The sequence below is a fragment of the Idiotropiscis lumnitzeri genome, chromosome 2, assembly GCF_059441095.1.
Source record: "Idiotropiscis lumnitzeri isolate Australia: NSW breed Sydney's pygmy pipehorse chromosome 2, RoL_Ilum_1.0, whole genome shotgun sequence".
Taxonomy (NCBI): domain Eukaryota; kingdom Metazoa; phylum Chordata; class Actinopteri; order Syngnathiformes; family Syngnathidae; genus Idiotropiscis; species Idiotropiscis lumnitzeri.
In genome coordinates, this window is record NC_142392.1 from 966228 (window position 1) to 985373 (window position 19146).

At 46.4% G+C, this 19146-nt stretch overlaps 1 protein-coding gene and 1 long non-coding RNA gene across 5 annotated transcripts in view; both read right to left on the minus strand.

Annotated features, from left to right (window-relative positions):
- Positions 1-14: 14 nt before the first annotated feature.
- Positions 15-1405, minus strand: LOC148341093 (uncharacterized). Its single transcript, XR_015842309.1, has 3 exons — positions 1311-1405; positions 1079-1198; positions 15-959 (listed from the first exon to the last, which is right to left on the minus strand). It is a non-coding gene; the product is annotated as an uncharacterized LOC148341093 (long non-coding RNA).
- Positions 1406-2388: 983 nt separating this feature from the next.
- The window catches only part of anks1b (ankyrin repeat and sterile alpha motif domain containing 1B), a 48001-nt gene continuing 31243 nt past the window's right edge, over positions 2389-19146 (minus strand). Inside the window, exons 17-28 of one of the 4 annotated variants that reach the window (XM_088287511.1) lie at positions 18184-18290; positions 15715-15813; positions 15284-15436; positions 9462-9569; positions 9190-9381; positions 8985-9110; positions 8336-8407; positions 8129-8212; positions 7380-7517; positions 6522-6692; positions 4580-4671; positions 2389-2584 (exon numbers count right to left, since the gene is read on the minus strand). In XM_088287511.1, the coding sequence (XP_088143637.1) occupies positions 2515-2584; positions 4580-4671; positions 6522-6692; positions 7380-7517; positions 8129-8212; positions 8336-8407; positions 8985-9110; positions 9190-9381; positions 9462-9569; positions 15284-15436; positions 15715-15813; positions 18184-18290 (1412 nt within the window). In that variant the 3' untranslated portion in view covers positions 2389-2514. Of the gene's footprint in view, positions 2585-3182; positions 3970-4579; positions 4672-6521; positions 6693-7379; positions 7518-8128; positions 8216-8335; positions 8408-8984; positions 9111-9189; positions 9382-9461; positions 9570-15283; positions 15437-15714; positions 15814-18183; positions 18291-19146 lie in introns of those variants that run through there. The other 3 variants (XM_088287510.1, XM_088287513.1, XM_088287512.1) reach the window with 3 other exon arrangements.

The following is a 19146-nucleotide window of genomic DNA, read 5'->3' on the forward strand; positions in this document are numbered from 1 at the left end:
GCTTTATTTGGAGAAACACAAGATCAGCTGCAGACCGGATGAACCTGTCCCATGCGCAGCACTGTCGTTGACAAACAATACAATACACTACAATGGACGCTACAGCAGCCGACATTAAGAAATCATCTCATTGTGGGACCATCTGCTCATGCAAACAATCAAAAACTCGTTTCTGAGCGTATAAGCAATGTAACTAAATTAGCCACGGGTTTGAAGAAACAGAACAAAGTTTACGTAAACGCGCCGTTCAATCCAAACACTTCCTTGTTTTCATTGCATCGGGCTTTTCACTTCCGGGTTATATAAAGGTCATGGCTAAAAATACTTTATTTTCCAGACTGTCAAACAAACATTAACAACACACGGGATTAAAAAAAAAAAGAAACCACTGCAAAACAATACCATTTCATCGTCCGAGTTCAGTGGCTTCCTACGGTCTCGCCAACAATAAGACTTTAGGACCGACTTGGGAGCGTCTTCCGTTTATTGCATTCGACAATAGCCACAACACTCTTTTTCATGACATGTTTGACCACGCAATAGTTATCAGTTACCCGCCACCTGAATGTAGTTACAGCGATTCACTCCAATACGGCAGCATATGTTGTGTTTTGCTCATTTCTCCTCCAAACGTTCGCATCTTCACTATATTTCATCTATGACGTGATTTGACCATGCAATAGTCAAGTTTTTTTTACAGTAACGAAATCTTTGGTCGTGTTCATCACCCCCTCTTGCACGTACCTAATACCAAGAGTGCTCCAAAGATTTTTTTTACATCATACAGCGAACTTTTATACCTCAAATAAAAAAAACAGTTTGGCCGGAAGTTACCGTGTTGTAGTTACTTCCATTTGCCACGTGAGGACGATATTCCAATGCAATCCGTGTTTATTAGACGTTGTGAGTCAAATTTCTTTTCCAGTGACGAAATATTTGGTCGTGTTCATCACCTCCTCCTGTATATACATAAAACCAAAAGTTTCTCCTACGACGATTATTTTTTACATCGTACAACAAACTGTTTTAACTGAACGCGACGAAACCGTTTGGCCCGTTGAGACGTAGTTGTAGTTACCTCAATTTACCACCTGAGGGCGATATTCCAATGCAATCCGCGTTTGAGACGTTATAAATCAAGTTTTTTTTTCCGATGACGAAATCTTTGGTCGTGTTCATCACCTCCTCCTGAATATACCTAAAAGCGAAAGTTTCCACAAAGACCATTATTATTTTTTTTTTTTTATCATACAACGAACTTTCACCTCAAATAAAAAAAAACAAAACAGTTTGACCACAGTTGTAGTTACTTCAATGTGCCACGGGAGGGCAATATTCCAATGCAATCCCTTTTTGTGACGTTAAAAAGTCCTTTTTTTCCCCAATGACGAAATATTTGGTCGTGTTCATCACCACCTCCTGCACATACCTAAAACCAAAAGTTTCTCCTCAGAATATTATTTCTTACATCGTACAACAGACTGTTACAATTGAACTAGACGAAACAGTTTTGTATATCGTGTGCATTTATTTATCGCCGCACACATTAAATTAATGTATTATTTTTTTAAATTGCAAACATTTTAGCTAGTAAGATGTTAGCACGCAAAAAAGATGTTAGCACGCCATGTGCTCATTTAGTCGCGTCTTTCAAAGGTTTCCGGTTGTGACGTCACACGTGATGTTTTTTCTTCAAAAACAAAGAGAATTTCGAAACATCACCATACGACAGCTAATTTTTGATTTTTAAATGAAGACAAGGGATACCAGTTTGATACGCGCCTGAAATACAACATTTTCTAATTAATCAACGTCATATTAAAAAAAGCTACATTTTCCAGCCTGTCAATAAACATTAACAACACACGGGATAAGAAAAACATAAACCACCCCAAAACAAAACCAATACATCGTCCGAGTTTAGTGGTAATCCGCCACCTGAATGTAGTTCCAGCGATTCACTCCAGTACGGCAGCATATGTTGTGTTTTGCTCATTTCCCCTCCAAACGTTTGCATCTTCACTATATTTTATCTGTGACGTGATTTGACCATGCAATTGTCAAGTTTTTTTTCCAATGACGAAATCTTTGGTCGTGTTCATCACCCCCTCCTACACGTACCTAAAACCAAGAGTGCTCCAAAGACTATTTTTTTTACATCATACAACGAACTTTTACACCTCAAATAAAAAGTTTGGCCGGAAGTTACCGTCGTTGTAGTTACTTCCGTTTACCACGTGAGGGCGATATTCCAACGCAATCCGTGATTATGAGACGTTGTGAGTCAAATTTATTTTTCCAATGACGAAATCTTTGGTCGTGTTCATCACCTCCTCCTGCACATACCTAAAACCAAGAGTGCTCCAAAGACTATTATTTTATTTTTATTTTTACATCATCCAACGAAATTTTACAACTCTAATTAATAAAAAAGTTTGGCCGTTGTTCCGTAGTTGTAGTTACTCCAATTCGCCACGGGAGGACAATATTCCAATGCAATCCGTGCTTGAGACGTTATAAAACAGGTTTTTTTTTTCCACTGACGACATCTTTGGTCGTGTTCATCACCTCCTCCTGCACATACCTAAAACCAAAAGTTGAAACAAAGACCAGAAAGTAGCTATTAGTATGAGCGATTAGATCAAAGCAGAGCCGTGAACAAACCACCGTTTAATATATCAAATGCCCACTCAAAAAAACATCGCTTTGGCGCTCCTTGTGCCGCAAACATACTTTTTGCGCCACCGCATCCATCCATCTCTATATATTCACACACACACACGCACACCTCTCTCACTTTCTCTCTATACATATACATTAGGGGAAAAAAATCAAGAAATCTTTAAAGGGAAAAGAAAAACTTATTTCACCCAAAGCCACTCATCAGATCTGTGGAAAAAAAAGAATCAAATTACTATAACTTCTCCCACAAGAATAAATATGAAAAAAATATGTTTTTTCACTCAAAGATTAGACTATTTCTATCAGACATTTGTCCTGAGAAAAAAAATGGTATTTTGACTGTTACACAATTTTAAATGCGTTTGTGTTCTTATTACCTGCTAATATATATTACACCATATGGAAAGCGCTTTGTTACAGGTCCATCTGTTGTGAAAAGTGCTATAAATATAAAATTGTATTGTATTGTATTGTGGAAAAAAATAAATCTCCACTCTCCATCATGGTTGTACAAGTCATATTTTATTCCATGTGTGCTTTACAGGGTTATAAATAATGGCATAAAATTACAAAAATCAGCGTGCTGGAAGCCCCAAGCCTATTTACATGAATGTCACTCCAAATACATCATCTAAAGATTCGTCTAGCACACGTCTTCTTTTTGTCTTTGTTTAGCTTTTGTTTCCAGTGCCACAAACTGTCTGTCCATCTTTTACATTACAGCTATCAACAATGAGTTGGCAAAATATTTATGTACATTTTATAGCCTTGGATCTCATACGTACAGTAGTTGAACACAGTCCAGAGAGGCGGGACGGCGGTCCGCACATTCACGCTTCTTTTTTGTCTGTGTGTTTTTTGTTTTAAAGGGGGGCGGCCATCGGTCTTGAGCACGTAGAAAAATAAATTTGACATGAGGACAACTGCAGATGACAATTGCACAAGATATTCAGGGTGGCGTTATAATACTCTCATATTAAGCATCGATGCCAAATCTTCTCATCTTGAAGGATTTGTCAAAAAACAAAAAAAAAGACATGTCCACTTGTCCCATCTCTAAAAAGGTTGGAGCAAAAACATTCAGTCCCGGTTTTATGTTTGTATGTGTGTGTGTCTGTGTGTGTATGTTGGTACGGACATAGTAGTGAAGCTTAAACGCGGAAGGGGGGGGGCTGTCCATGTTTGTAGTCCTTTGAAAAAGCGTGCGTGTTATTGACAAGGTCCGTGTTTATGGCTGGCTACATTCTTTGATTTCCACAGTAAAAGACATGAGCGTCCGCCACTGCCCTGCAAAATGAGATGACATCACTTATCGGGAGAGCCCTCGGCATTAAACCCCCCTTCCCCCTTCAGCAAAATGGCCGCCATGCGTCTCACGAGCCACATGCTTTATAGACACCCCAATGACCCAGTCAGTAACATTACAGAGCTATTTGATGGAACGAAGGAAACAGAAAAGACAACAAAACCAAAAGCGCTCCTCCGCTTGCTGTTGTCACTATGACAACGGCCTCCCAGGCAGCTAAAACACTGCTGCAGCTGTCAATCAAGTTGTCAGGGGGCGGGACGCTCGCACATTTAAGAACAATGTAGAAAGAAAAAAAAGAAAGGAAATGATGACCCACAAACAGGAAGTGGGGGAGAGGACGACGCTGCCCCCTAGAGGTGGAAACAAGTGCACCCCAAAAACGTCGTCATGCAGGTGGCCTAACGGAGGAGGAGGAGGAGGAAGGACTGGCGGGATGCTTTTTGCTTTTGTGCTCGGCTCGAGGCCCCCCCGCCCCATCTGACCGACAACTCCGCCCACCGGCCTCGCCCCCTCCTACGCCCGCCCTCGCAAAGGCACGCACACGCAGGAGTGCACAAGGCGACATGTTAAAAAATAGTGGTCTCGTACTTGGTGTTGACTCCTCTCTTGGCCTCCTGACCCGGCTCCACTATCCACGGCACATTGGCGTGGCCCTTCTGCTCCATGGACGCCTGCTCCATCTAATACACACACACATGCACGCACGCACACACACATGTGGAAGTACAGTGAGAGGGGCGCTGGTGAAAGCTTTGCACTTTTTTTTGCTAGATTTAGCAACTTTTTACTGCAGCCAAGCAACATTTCTCTGATAAAATCACAGAACAACAAATGGAACAAGTGGAAGTTTTTGCTCAGACTATTTTCTCATTTTTGATGAACACACAGACCCACTACATGACTGTGTTTTAATGAAGGTCTTGATGGTGCTATTTTGAGAACTGAGTTGTTTTATTTTTTAGGTGGTAAATAAAAAGTTAAGAGAATCCCTGCTCTAAATGATTTGGTCTATTTGTCAAGTTTCCAGTCCCAGATAATTTTTGATTAAACTAAGTCATATTTTCCTCATTTTATTATATTTGGTATTTTTTTATTATTTTTTTGCAGTCTAGCAACTTGTGAAAAGTGACAAGCATTCACCCGAGATCTTATAAAAGTCAAAATTTCCTGGCAGATCATTTTCCTGATATTAGGTCATAAGAAATGACTCTCACACAGGGGAGAAAAAAAGTTTGATTCTACGTGTTATGATTGTTTTTCTACTCAGCAGTCGAGCAAAGGTAGGTTGAACCAAATGCAGCCGTTTCTCCCATTGGCCTCAGAGACTTGCATCCGTCTAAAATGAGGCATCGGCGCAATCTACTGGTCCCGATCCATCCCCGCATGAAAACAGAATTGATAAGCGTCTCATCAATGGCACTAATACAAATAAATAAATAAAATAAATAAATAAATAAATATGGCACGCATGGGAAGGAAAGGAAAAGAAACATGAGGAGGACCTGTGACTGAGCGAGATGGGTCGGGAAGAGTCGGGAGGGAGGAAGAGGAGGAGGGTGGAGAGGAGGCCGGTGGGGGGTGTAAATGTGGCCCAGTGACCAGCGGCCCAAGGGCGACATGATGACCTGTACAGGGGGCATACAGAGGTCAAAGGAGGAGACGCAGGAGCGCGCACACACACATGCGCGCGGACGCCATGATGGCGAGGAGGGTCCTCAAAGATGCTCGAGAGCGGCACGCGCACGAGGCGGTCCAAGCTTCGCGGCACGTTCGGGTGGTGCGATCAGCAGTTTGTGTGTGCGCACACACACACACATGCATGCAGTCGCGCATGTGCAACAGCTCAATGGAAATACATGAAAAGGCCAAATGGATTGGGATAGGAAGTAAAACCCCGGCAAAAAAAAAAAAAGCGTCATAAGGATGGCCGAGTGGTCTAAGGCGCCGCGTTCAGGACCCAGTCTCCCCAGGAGGCCTGGGTTCCAATCTCGAATTTCCCCATTGTGGGACTAATAAAGGGAATATTATTATTATTATTAATAAAAACAATATCGATATCATTTTTGGAAAGCAGTGCTTCACTTATAAGGAGGAAAAAGCTAGATTTGTTTAGATAGAAGTGACTATTTTTTTCAACCCACATGACAACTTAATCTTTTTCACTGAAATATATCCGATTTTGTTTGATTTTTCCATGCAAATCAAGGACAAGGTTTCAGTTCAGCTTATGAGCTCAGCCTTTTCTGTTTCGATGAGTCAAACTCTGGATTTTGGGGTCCGCAAAGGTGCAAAATCTGCCAAATTCTTCTGCACCAAACACATTTGTGCTGTTAAAAATGAAGGTTAATTTAAGATTTGTTTCATCTTAATGAACCCGAGTCGTTTTTTTGTTTTTTTTTTTCATATCGGTCCCGTTTAGCACAGACGCACACGCGAGGGTGACGAGCGCTCATCAATCAGTCCAGCGGCTCGACGGCCACGGAGGGCGGTTCTGGTGGCGACGTGCGCTGGCGGCGGCTGTAGGGCTTACGGATTTGCGGATGTTGACGCCGCGCGGCTTGGGCACGGGTTTGCCGGGCTTGCTGTCAAAGCTCTCGGGCAGCGTGGACGAGCCGTGGCCGCTCTTGCGCGCCTGCAGGGCCAGCTGGTAGGCCACCTCGAAAGCTTGGCCCAGCGTCAGGATGATCTCGTACGCCAGGTTCTGAAAAGGGACACGAGGCATCAACAGCGTGGACGTCGCCGAGTTTACTCGTGATTGATTTTAACACTAGATATTTAGTCCTTATAAATCAGAAAAAAATGAAATACGTTTCTTTCACTTTAACATATTGTACAAAGTAAAAATGGTGCCAAAAAGACATTTTAGCCCTGAGGTTTTTTTTCCAAGTATCTGAATTTTAGTCTGCCAAATATTGCATTCCAGCCAACTTTGTATGTGTTGCTGCTCCATGTTTGTAGGTTTGTAGTTAAGAAAATGATGAATGGCTCTACGCTAATTTATGTTAGCCCTTCAATGGCATTTGGCATTGTATGTTAGCATTATACTAGCAGACTAAACATTTAGGTGTTTTACAATGTACAATTCCCATTTGTTGAATGTAATGCTACTCCATGTTCTCAGTGTTTATTATTACTGCAAATGTGATGATGATTTCCATTAGCCCGTCTACGGTGTTTCACGTTATATGCTAGCATAAAATGAGCAGAATTTAATCATTACATGGCTTGGTTGAATATTTTGGTGGTTACAATGTTTCGTTTTCATTTTGTTTGTCAGTTTTCCGGTCAATGCAGCCACTTTCCCACCAGGGGGCAGTGTTTACGTAGGTTCCAGTAAATTGCAGGTATTAGTTGTTGATCGCAGAGGATAAAGCAAATGGGTATGTACCACGTCGAAGGCGGTGAAGACGTGGCAGTAGTGGTGGCTGGATTTGAGGTCTTTGGTGATGTAGGCGAAGGTGGACAGGTCCTCGGGATCCTGAGCGGCGCACGAGATGTTGCGGATCTCGTGCTCGGCAATGATGTTCTGCAGACAAAAGCGCGGCGGCCGCGCTTGTTATGATTCCGTCTTTGTCTCCGGCGAGACGCAAAACAAACGGCATTTATTATTCAGCGCATATTTCATGTAGCGATCTGCTTTTTGAGCTTTTGTCCTGCGGTGGTGACAACAAGAACAAGGAGGAGGAGGAGAAGACTTTATCGAGAGCAAGATTGTAAAATGGAGGATGCTTTGCATCACGTTGGATTCGAGTAGGCTGGTTTTGAATGTCTACATTTATAAAAGAAAATTCGACTTTTAAAAAGCTACGACTGGCTTGTACAGAATGGAAGTGGCTGATGACTAATCTTTATAAATACAACCAAATAAAATGAAGGCTCCTTTGTTTAAATTCCCCTGCGGGCTGAGGAACACATTAATTAAAAATGAATAAAATATAGCAAAGTCAAATAAAACTATCCGGGCACTTCTTTTGTATTTGTCCTGAATTTACAAGCGAGCAATACACGGATTAAAACAATAAATAAAATTAAATATGTCCCAAATTTCATAATCCAAAGATTATGAAAAATTAATTTAGAAAAATAAAAATAAATTAATTAATTTGAAAACGAATACATTTCCATCAGGAGTGTCACCTTATTGGTGGCGTCAATGAACTTGACTCCCTTGTAGGACACAGACAGGATGATGGTGGGCACCTTCTTCATCTGCTCCGTCGACTTCTTGGAGTGTGGCGGCGAGCGACAAAAGTGGAAACAAATGAGTTGACACCGCGGCAAGCGACAGACGCGCGACTAGGTTTGTGCTCTACGTCGGTCGGCGCGAGCATCGGCGGAGCGTACCCTCATCTTGGCGCAGGCGTCGTGCGTCGACTCGGTGCCCCTCAGCTCCTTCACCAGCATGGAGCCCAGGTACTGCACACACAACAGCATCGCATCAAATTCCAAACGCGCGTCTAATCCGCAGCAGATGGTTTGTCTCATTCCAGATAAAGATTAAAAAATGACATTATTTAATCTTTTTTTGGGGAGGGGGAGTGTGTGTGTGTGTGTGTGGGGGGCATTTAATCCATTTAGGCTGCGGCGGCCTGGATTCATCTGTGCACTTGATGGAACGGGACCGGTTTGTTTGCGCTAAAGCCTTGGCCAATAAAAATGTGCGAACGAAAACAATACATAAGATACTCACCTGTCACTCAGTACTTGAGTACTTTTTTCACTAATCACCTTAGTCATTATTTGAACGTTGACATTTTACTGTGACCTGAGTCTCAGTATCGCGTATTTGCAGATTTTGAATTTTTACAATTCCATTGATGACCACTAGATGGCGGCACACTATTTAATTTGAGACTAAATTAGAAAGAAGTGAAACGTGAAAACGGAAAGCATTTCAGCACAGCCTAGTTTTTGTTCAACATTTTTATGACTTGACGTATATTCTGAATTCATGTCTGGAATGAGAGGGTGCTGTCTGTTAATGGTGACTCACGTAAGCTTCGTAGTCGCACGACTGGAAGATGAGCTTCTCGGGGTGGTGCTGCCAGTACTGAACGGGTGTGGATGAGGTGGCCTCGTTGGGCGGCCGCAACGTGATGGGCTCGCACCACTCGCCTGCCTGCAAACGTCAGCCAATTAGAGTTCGGGGCGGGGGATGGGGTGGGGTGGGTGGTGGCTGGGCGCTGCCCGTCACCCACCATGCTGACTTGGGCCATCTGCCGCTCCAGTTTGGATCGCGGCACGTCGTCAAAGTAGTTGTCGTTGCTGCGCTGGCGCCTCCGCGCGTCCGCCTGCATGATGAGGTGCTGCACGTCCAGGGAGCCGCCCGGCACCCCCGCCGCGTACGCCGCCGGACTGATCTGGGGGGGCGTGTGGTTGCCGCCGGGCTCCTGCGCAAACACAATGCCGACAGGCGGTCGGTCGGGAGCGGCGGGCGACAATGCTTCCGGCGGGACCTGGACGCACTCACCCGGAGGGAGATGGCCCGCGGGGGCTTTTGGGGGGTGTCCTCGTGGAGTCGGTCCCCCAACGAGGCCAAGATCCGTTTGCGGTGCCCGATCAGACTAATCTTTAGAACCTGAACGGAGCACAAAGAGAACCACAGTAAATACTTTTTGAACTAATAACGTGATTCAGATGTCCTTGGCGCACCAGCCTGTGCGACGAACCTCCTCTGTGTGATGTGCACGCGTGTGTCTGTCCGAGTATGTGTGCGCGGTTGTGTTAATTAGCTTCAAGGTGAGGCCTTGCTGCCAGCGTCATGTTTCCCAAAGGCTTCCTGAGTCTCTCACACACGCATGAGCACACACGTGTGTCCAATGACCGTTTACAAAAAGTATGACAAGTTATTTATTTATATAGGAAGCAGTTATCAAAGCAGTATGAAATATAAATTGTAAATATTAAAAAAAGGCTCTTCTCAGGTATGTCATAATGCCACGCCCACTACAAACCAAAATGGCCGCCTCCTGTCTTTTCAGCTTGACTTTTTGGTGGCTCTACTAATAAACAGACAGGTCTACCAAATTTCACGTTGCTAAGTCAAAGTGGCCTCGGGAATTAGATTTTCAAATTCTGTGCATGACCTCGCGTCTACAAGTGCACTTCAAACCAGAATGACAAACTTTCTGTGAGTATTTTTTTTTGTGGCTCTACTCGTGAAAGATATGCCGACCAAATTTCATGCTGCGACGTCAAACTGGCTTTGGAGGCTGGAGCAGTCAGAAGAACATCATCTACTTTAAGTACAGCAGACCTCAAGCAGAAGTTCACCTGTTGCCATGGCAACAGAGCTGCATCAGCATCCACACTCACACAAACACACACAGGAAGGTGTAAAACAGCTGTTTTTGAGGGTGGGAAGACAAGGTCGTTATCACGGACCGGACCAAGGAGGCACTAGCGAGCCAACACTGCGGCGTGGCGCCATTCGCATGTAAATGGCCTTTGCCGCATGCGGCGCCAACCCAGAACCCGTCGCCGCCATGTCACCCGATGTCATCCCGCACAGACGTCGCTGTCCACTCTAGATGTCGTTAGCCAGCAGATTTTGCTTCCCCGGTTTGCCAGCTGCCCGGATAATCTCGTTAGCGCTGCCGTTAGCGCAGATGGAAGCGGCCTCGATTAACGGATTAAGGCGGCACAAATAAAGCGAGCTCAGAGAGAGGCTGTCGACGAGCGGGGATGCCAAAGACAAAAAATTAATTGGAAAAATTCCGGAAACATCGCAGCATCCATCACAGCCGAAAGTGACTTCAATCCGCACTCAATTAGCTTGACGATCCCCAGCTTCGTCACTTTGTGGGCTCGACACCCTCCCCTGAAGAATGTGAGGTCATGACCTCAACGAGACCGTCTATCGATTCCAATGAGTAAGGTTACCTCAAATGGACCCTTGACTGGTGATCTACAACTGATCCCCGCTTGTCTCAGCACAAGCGCAAATGAGACTTCATTTCATGATCCGTTTAGACAAATAAAACAATCCTAACAACTGCATAGATTCTTTGGATTGTATTATTGCGGTTGCTTACGCATATATAAGACTACAATTTGATACGGTAAAGTCATCCATTTCAAAAAATCATCGGGTTGACACGCTTGATCTCATTTTGCTCCGCAGTTATTGATTGTTGGACTCGTCTTCGCACCTGAGCCTCTCCCCCAGTGTGCGGAACGGATCATTAGTATCGACTGGCCCGTAAATCACTTGCACACGCACACACGCCATTTATCCACACTACACATTTGGGATGGAGGGGTAGGGGGGTGGTGTCGACTACTGGACGGTAACTACAGGCCAACTGGTTGCTTGGCAACCAGCAAGAGCCACCAAAAGGGCGGGGGGATTGCAATGTGTTGGAAGTGATAAAACAGTACAGTAGCCAATTGGGCGGCTCGGCGAAGGCGGGCGGCCAATCGCGGAGAGGCATGAAGAGGCCCGCCTACACGGAGACAGATGCATCTCCATTAATAGCAGGAGGAGTGGAACTAGACTGTGTGTGTGTTAAATGCTGCAGGATCAACTTGAAAACGAGATCCCCTCACTGCTCACACATGCTAAGAAGAGAGTGGATGCTATTTTCTGGGTTCCTAAAATACTTCAGAGGGGAAAGATGAAGCGCGTTTCATAATATCAGCAGCGCATGCACACAGGCGTGAAAGACCGGAGCAGTGTGCAATAAATCACATCATGTACGCAAACGACAATTCGCACAATATGTGCAACACACAATATTTACGACAGCGTGAAGCTCCTCGTTTGTCCCGTATGCGAAAAAAATAGATCGAAATACATATGGGATAGTATTCTGCAGTCATCGTCTCGCTTGAAGCGTCCAAAGATAGATGAAGCCAAAAGGCGAGCGGGGACGTGGCGGGCCTTCTAGTGTTGCTTATTTCCGACGTCATGCAAATGGGTCACACGCAGAGAACGTCAACATGATTTATGCTCGCCAAGTTCCTCCAGTGGCGTAGCGTCTAAAGACGCTAAACAATTTTTAGCTAAATGCGGACGCTCCGAATTCCCATCACGCCAGCGGATCACGTCGTATTTCCAAAATATACACGCCTGTCCAGACGAAACCAACACGTCAAGCGGGCTAGCTTGACGGTTAAATGAGCAACGCTAACGCTAGCAGCTAAGAAATGTACAGTGGAATCTCCGTTAACAAACTTTGGCTGCCAATTTTGTTTAATTCTCTTGCGCTGCCTGAGAAGTGCAGAAAAACGGCGGCTCCCGCATTTCATCGCCTCAAGATTGAAAGTCGGGTTGCTTTTAAGCACTAAAGAGTGAAAACAGTTTGAGTCCAAAAATTGATGGCTGTCATGCTTGGGTGCAAAAGCAAGCGCCAGATTCGTTCCCACTGATGACGTCACTCATTCAGCTCATTGGAGTATTTCTTGCATCACGCCTGGCTCCAAGACCTTTGGGGGAAAAAAATGATGTAACCGCAGTTGTTTGCTTTTATGAATAATTTAAGGCTTTTTGTCTCGTTGGGGGGGGTCGGCCGAAGCGCACACTTTGACGTGTTCTACAAATTGAAGAAATGACAGCGTGATCAATTTGAGACGTTTCGGCAAAGGAGCGAAGATTTTGCTCGACAGCGACGATAAACACTTTTGACTTTTTTTTTTTTTGGTGGTGAGCCGTAAGATTTTCTCAAATGGATGAGTGTCGATCAGGACGTAGCCACTTTCGACTAAAGCGGGTTAGCCTGACCGTAGCGCCATCGTAAGTCGCTTCTTCTTGTAACTGAAAAGTTTGCGAGCCGTTGGACGTGCGCCAAAGTTGACACAAGGGTGCTCGCTCGTTTTACGCCTCAAGTGCAGGAAGTTGCGAGGCCGCGAGCAAAAACAAACACGTGTCGCCGGGAGTGCGAGCGATGTTTGGACACACAAGGCCGCTGCTCTTGACTCCCCCACCGCCACTCGACTCGACTCGCCGCCTTGAAACACACTCGATCGTCGTCGTCGGCAGTCACGCGCCAAACAACAAACGGCTACAAACATATCAGCGCTCACCTTCCCGGAGAGCAACTTCAGTGTCAAGATGTCGCCCCGGCAGGTTTGTCCGCTTGCACTTTTGTTTTCCTTCTCGTCGTCGCCTCTCCCTCTTGTTCGGCAGCTCGTCTTCTTCTTAGCTTGCGGCAGCTTGCCTGCATGTCTCTGCCTGATCTCGCTCCCTCTCTCTCTCCCCCTCTCTCTCTCTCTCTACCCTCCTCCTCTCCATCTCGTCACCATGGCGACGCGGGCCCGGCGCTCGTATGGCGTCCGTCGGCTTACTACGACACGACGTGATTCACGATGCATCGTAGCAGGGGAAGGAGGGGCGGAAACAAAAAGGACAAAATCAATGCAGCCGGTTGATTTAGGGGGGAAGCGAGTCTTGAAGGAGGTTAAAAAAAAAAAAAGCTGCTTTAGTCACCTCTTGCGCAAGCGACGTTCATTCCGTCTTATAACATGAAAGAGGAACATGTGTCATACGTGTGTCATGCAGCTTTGCGCCGCTCAAAGGAAGTTGCTTGAGTGACAAATCAATGACGCTGCAGCGACAAAGTAACTCAATTTTGCGTCGATACTTTTTCCAACGATATCACGATACAGTGATCGTGTGTTCATCAAAATACTAATCGTGATGTCATTTGTAGCATGTTTAAAAGAAGGATGACAAAGTGTGTGTATATGTATATATACCGACTCAGTCTCAGTTTGAAAAATAAAAAAAATGACACGAATATGATGATATGGATGTGAGTTCCTGATGGGAGGATGGAGGCAAGCCCGTCCTTTCCAAAACGAGTCGGGAAATGGGATGGTTTGATGGCAGCGTGCACCGCAACGGGTAGCGTAGAGTCGGGTTTGATCCCCGCCGTCTATATTTAAGGCCCAGAACCATCTGGCAGCAGGACGCCGCACAATCTGTCCACTTGGAGTCCTGACAGAAAAGGTGATAAGCGCGCCATCACTGGCACGGGGCCACCCGGAGTCGTGCAGGTACACGCACGCTTACACCGGTACACTTCAATGAACTGCTATCATACCATATCCCGCGTCACTACGGCAACCAGCAGTCGCCATGGCAACAGGCTAGCGCCGCGCCAGAGAGGAAGACTGTCCCGGCTTTACTTATTCACATATTTGCACACACGCACACACTTTGTCAAAAAAGTGCGACGGGAATGTGTCGGACAAGTCGGGCCCTGTTTGTGACGCGCACACATTAAGCAGAACGGGCCTTCACATGCCGAGAGGCCGAAGAATGCCGCTCCAAACTAACTGGGCCGCGATGGCTGATTTGTACTTCCCAAGTGCACCCCATTCCGAAACACAAGCCCTGCACTTATTTTGAAGGGATGAGCACATTCAAGATACGTCCACAAGGGGGTGCTGCTCATCTGAGAATCACGTTTGGCGTGAAGGCGGAAAATGGTGATTTGGTCTTTGCTTAGTACGTGAACACAAAACGTGTAGTCAGTGTAACACTTTCAAACGACTTTGAATGAGTGAGAAAAGTGTCCAAATGGTTCCTAGACTGAGCGTGGTTTTCATGCGACTTCCTGTCTTCACTCCACTCTAAAATAAAAGCCAAAGTCTCCTGAGCGCCACTCATGTGGCCTGCTGATGTGATGGGTGAGCAGCGCCATCTGGTGGACGTTTCTAGACGACAGCCGTCACGTCCTGCTCCTACTTAAAAGCTCGCCAAGCCAGCCGAGGCTTTAATAGTAATGGCTTTAATTATTTTGTGTGCTGCTTCACCCTCGAGTGACTGCACGACACTTTCACTTTGTCCTGCAGTATTACACAAAAGCACCAATTTTGGGTATCTAGACGCAAAATAGTACATAACAATAAATTCATAATTGTGTTGCATATACGAGCCTCCCATCTTGTGCCAACGACTTATGTAATTCCACGCTTGCCCGAGACGTACATGAAGAGCGCCAGTGCGCGTTCGCACTCTGTGTGTCACATATGCATCCCACAGATGCGCACGCATACACGAGCACGCGCGCCCCGCGCACAGCACGTGGGCGGCATCCCTGACGCTGTGAAGCATCTTGCGGCCCACATGCTTATATAACGAGACTCTCTGCACCTCAGCCAGCTGATCACTTCATCAGAGCTGCCTCAGCAAACGCGGCACCAAGCTGCAGCCCGTAAACCCCCCGAACGTTCCACGCATTCCAGAAGCAAAGAGACACACAAGAACAACAGGCGCGCAAATTACATGTTACACACCCAAACGTTTCATCCATTTGAGGGCGCTTCGGCAAGACATTGTGGACTCACGTTGATGAGTTCGATCTCCCAGATCTTCTTGACCAGCTCCATGGACGTGTAGCCGTTGACCAAGAAGGACTTGGTGTAGTCGCCCAGTTCCAGCGACTCCAGCCACTCGGCCACCGACGTCGGGTTGTTGCCGTCGTAGCCGATGGGCCTCACCTGCCATGAAAGACGCACTTTGTTATAAAAACAAAATCGTTATCGTCGTAAGTGACAGCGAGTGGTTTACTGGCTGTGATAAAAGAAGTGCTGACTGCAGTAAAGCGCTGCTTATAAAATCTGCATCTCTTATATTTCGACACTTGTCTACCACTTCATTTGAGGGCACATAAAGCCACAAGTCAGACCGTCAAACTTCAATAGGTTGTCATTCACACTTTATAGAGTTTAGAGCGCAAGGCGTTTTTTTGGGGCTGGGGAGACGGTACCAGACTCACCCTGGGCAGGAGCCGTATGGCCTGCAGGAGGCGCTGCCTGTGGGCCGAGTTGAGGATGCCAATTTCCAGCAGGTCCTGGTCCTCCACCACGTTGCTACCCTGCGCCACCAAACACGCACACACGCACGCACACGTGTTATTAGCGTGCTTCACATTGAACAAACATTTTGCACTTGATACCAATTGAAGCGCTCGTTCTTTTCCCATACTTTAAAGCACTCGGTGAGAGGATGAGCATGCTGGCGCCGCTAGATTACGCAGCTCTCCGCACTCGTTGATACCCTCCAAAAACTCGTTGTTCGTTAAAAAAAAAAAAAAAAAAAAAGGAAAAAAGGTGTTCATAGTATTCATTGCCAGTTCTTCACTAACAGTACTTGGATGTGACAAATGGTCATCCCATCGTCTTTGTGGCAGCTTTTGGGTAGAATTTTACTTGGAATAAAACCATATAATTTGTGCAACAAAGCATGCAACAAGCGCAGAGCCCCCGCGACCGTAATGCTAACAGCCAAAAGCTAACAGTTAGCATCTCTGTGGCAATGTTGTAACTAAGGCCTGACGGATGTGGATTTTTAAATGTTTATTTTAGGCCTATATTTGTCAGAATACAAGTCCAACAACCAATTAATCTGAAGATTAATTGAAAAAAATATAATGAGCAATGGTCAAGATGGTAAAGGTTGGGGCCCTGAGATGTTCCCCTACAAGCCACGGATATCTCAACACAAGCAGTGCAGCAACACATGTAGACAGATCATTTAGCAATACTCACAGGAATATTCTTCATCCTCTGCTAATATTACTGCCGTACTGATAAGCAGATAGAGGAGCTAAGTCTCCAGTATGGTATGCCAGTTATTTAGCAGTCATACCGCCCCCAGGTGGCCATGGTGCACACGGGAATAAGCTAAATTCATTCCTTTTAATTCCATTTCCTCTGTAATTGGAGATAATACAGCGCTTTTTTGAAAGACGCATTGCAATTCATTTCATTTTGTTTTTGAGCCTGGAACTGATTTTCATTCATTCCAACTAGGAAAGAATGTGACATCGTCTCGTTGGTAAATACATCAAAGTACGCCATCTGGTGGCTGCACGGGGAACTTGAAAGCATTTCTCATTGTTCCAAGTGGCTTCATTCGTATGCATAGCGATATTTAATCTGCATTTAGCAGGGGGGGAGGGAGGAGGGCGAGGGTGGTCGGCTTCGGCGGGCTACTTTGGTATGCGACGGGCGTACCGATTCATCAATCTCACGAGTCGTTTCCCGCTCGGCCGTCATCGTCACAATACTTGCCAAATGAAAATTCCTGCTCAGTGGCCGAGGGTCGAGACCAGAATGGAGATGGATGACGTGGCGGTGCAGTCGGAAGATCAAGACAGCGATGAGCATTTGGAATCTTGTTGCGTGCATCCTCATTTTACCGTTTTTCACGTATGTCACTCATTTTGTTTCGTGTCTGAGTTTAAAGTCACAGGACGCTTATCGCTATCTTCGGTGAGCGCAAAATAATGCTTGCGTTATGTCCTCGCCTTACTGGCGAAGGTTAGCGGACACGCCTGCGATAATTAACAGCGAGGGCTAACGATAAATGGTTGCTAAGCAACACGTAACTGTCACAGTGACGAGAACAGAAGTTTTTTTTTCTGAATGTTTTTTCCCTCTTTGTGATTTTCTTTCAGTTGTTTTTTTTTTAACTAGAAGTGCTTGTGATCTCTACCTAGTGCTAAAGCTAACCTCACACACACACGATACGGTGTCCGCAAGCGACGCTTGTAACTAGGTGCTTTCATGTAGAAAATAATGTTTTTTTTAACATGGAAAGTTAAAAAAGCTCTTTTGGGTTTTTTTTCATTTAAAGCTTTAAAAATTATGCTTAACAAATGTCTTACAGATTGTACCCTCCACTAACAACCCAGGCTAAAACAAAGACGTTCATTTCCATTGAGATACCGGTTTGGTTGGCTTTGGTGCCATCTTGGGGCACCTTCGAAGATTACATGCACATTTTGAGTGCCACCTAGCGGTAAAGCTGACAAGATTGCTACGGCATCGCTGTAACGCGCCGCTGGAAAGATCAGACGAGCAGGTTGAGGACAGCAACCGCCGTGTCCTCGTGTACACCGACCACGTGCGAAAGGACTTCCTGCAGTTGCCACGGGAACAAGATTCTCTTTTCTCACTTCAAATTGCATTAAAAATTAAATTGATTCGTCAGAACAGCAATTTGATAAAAAAACAGTCACGGAGAGACTCCCGCAAAGACGAGCATCCGCAGGCAACAGGTGCTTTTTGCTTTTGCACTGTGCGCCATCCTTTCCAGGCGCCACGCAACGTAAAAAAAAACAAAAAACACATGAGCGTCTGCAGCGTTGGCTCATCGTGCGTGGGAGGCGCAAAGCAGAGGAAATCCAACAACTTGGAAACGCTGATCGCGCGTACGCAAGACATAGCCAAACGCAACTCACCATGAACTGGACGTTGTCGAAGCCGTTGGCCAGCAGGTGGTTCTCGTACTGGACCAGGCCGATGGAGTCCAGCCACTGGCCCACCGACTGCAGCGGGCATCGGGGACCTATGAGGGGGTGCAGGGGCAGACGCTTGAGCAGCGAGTAGCCGTCCACGCGGTAGCAGCGGCAGTCCGGCTGGGACAGCTGGCACTGCCACATCATGTTGTGGCGGGCAAAGTGGCTGTCAAACGAGCCAGCCATGCCTTCCGAAAAGGTGACTAAAGGAAAGGGGGGGGGGGGGGCAGGGGGGCTAGGCTAGAAACATGCTGAGGGTGCGGGATGGGGCGGAGGGGGGTGGGACGGCGCGGAAAGGTGCGAGGGCAGCTGACTTGTCCGAAATGTTGGATGGAAGGAGCCAGGAATGGGAGGGCGCGAGGGCACAAGTTGTATCCAGAAAAGAGCTCTGGTGGTCCCGGGGTGCAAAATCCTGCCAGGAGGCGGCAAGCTGGCTGGATGAGGATGAGGATGGAGGTGGAGGTGGAGGTGGAGCTCCGCAGGCGAGAGGAGAAGAGGTGTCCGTGTGTGTTTGGAGCAGCTGCTCAGCTCAGCTCAGCTGTTGCGCTCCCTTGCCTGCTTCCCGTGCGCGTGTGCGTGTGCGCGTGTGTGTTGCAAGTGTGTGCGTGTTTGCAAAAGAGCGAGAGCGACGGAGCCGTGCACTGTAGACTCTCTTCATCGAGGACTCCCACGTTCATCTGTATGCTTCTGCTGTCTCCCCTCGCGCTCGCTCTCTCTCTCCCTGAGCCCTCCTCTTTCCTTTCTCGCTCGCCCTTTTTCCCTCTCCCTCCGTCGCCGCTGCGCTGCCTCTGCGCATGGTAGCCATCGCAACATCTCCGGGCGTCTTTGTCTACAAGCCCAGCCAAACCACTTGCGTGTACACAAAAGTGTGCGCGGATGTCTGCGTGAGTGTGCGTGTGCGTGTGC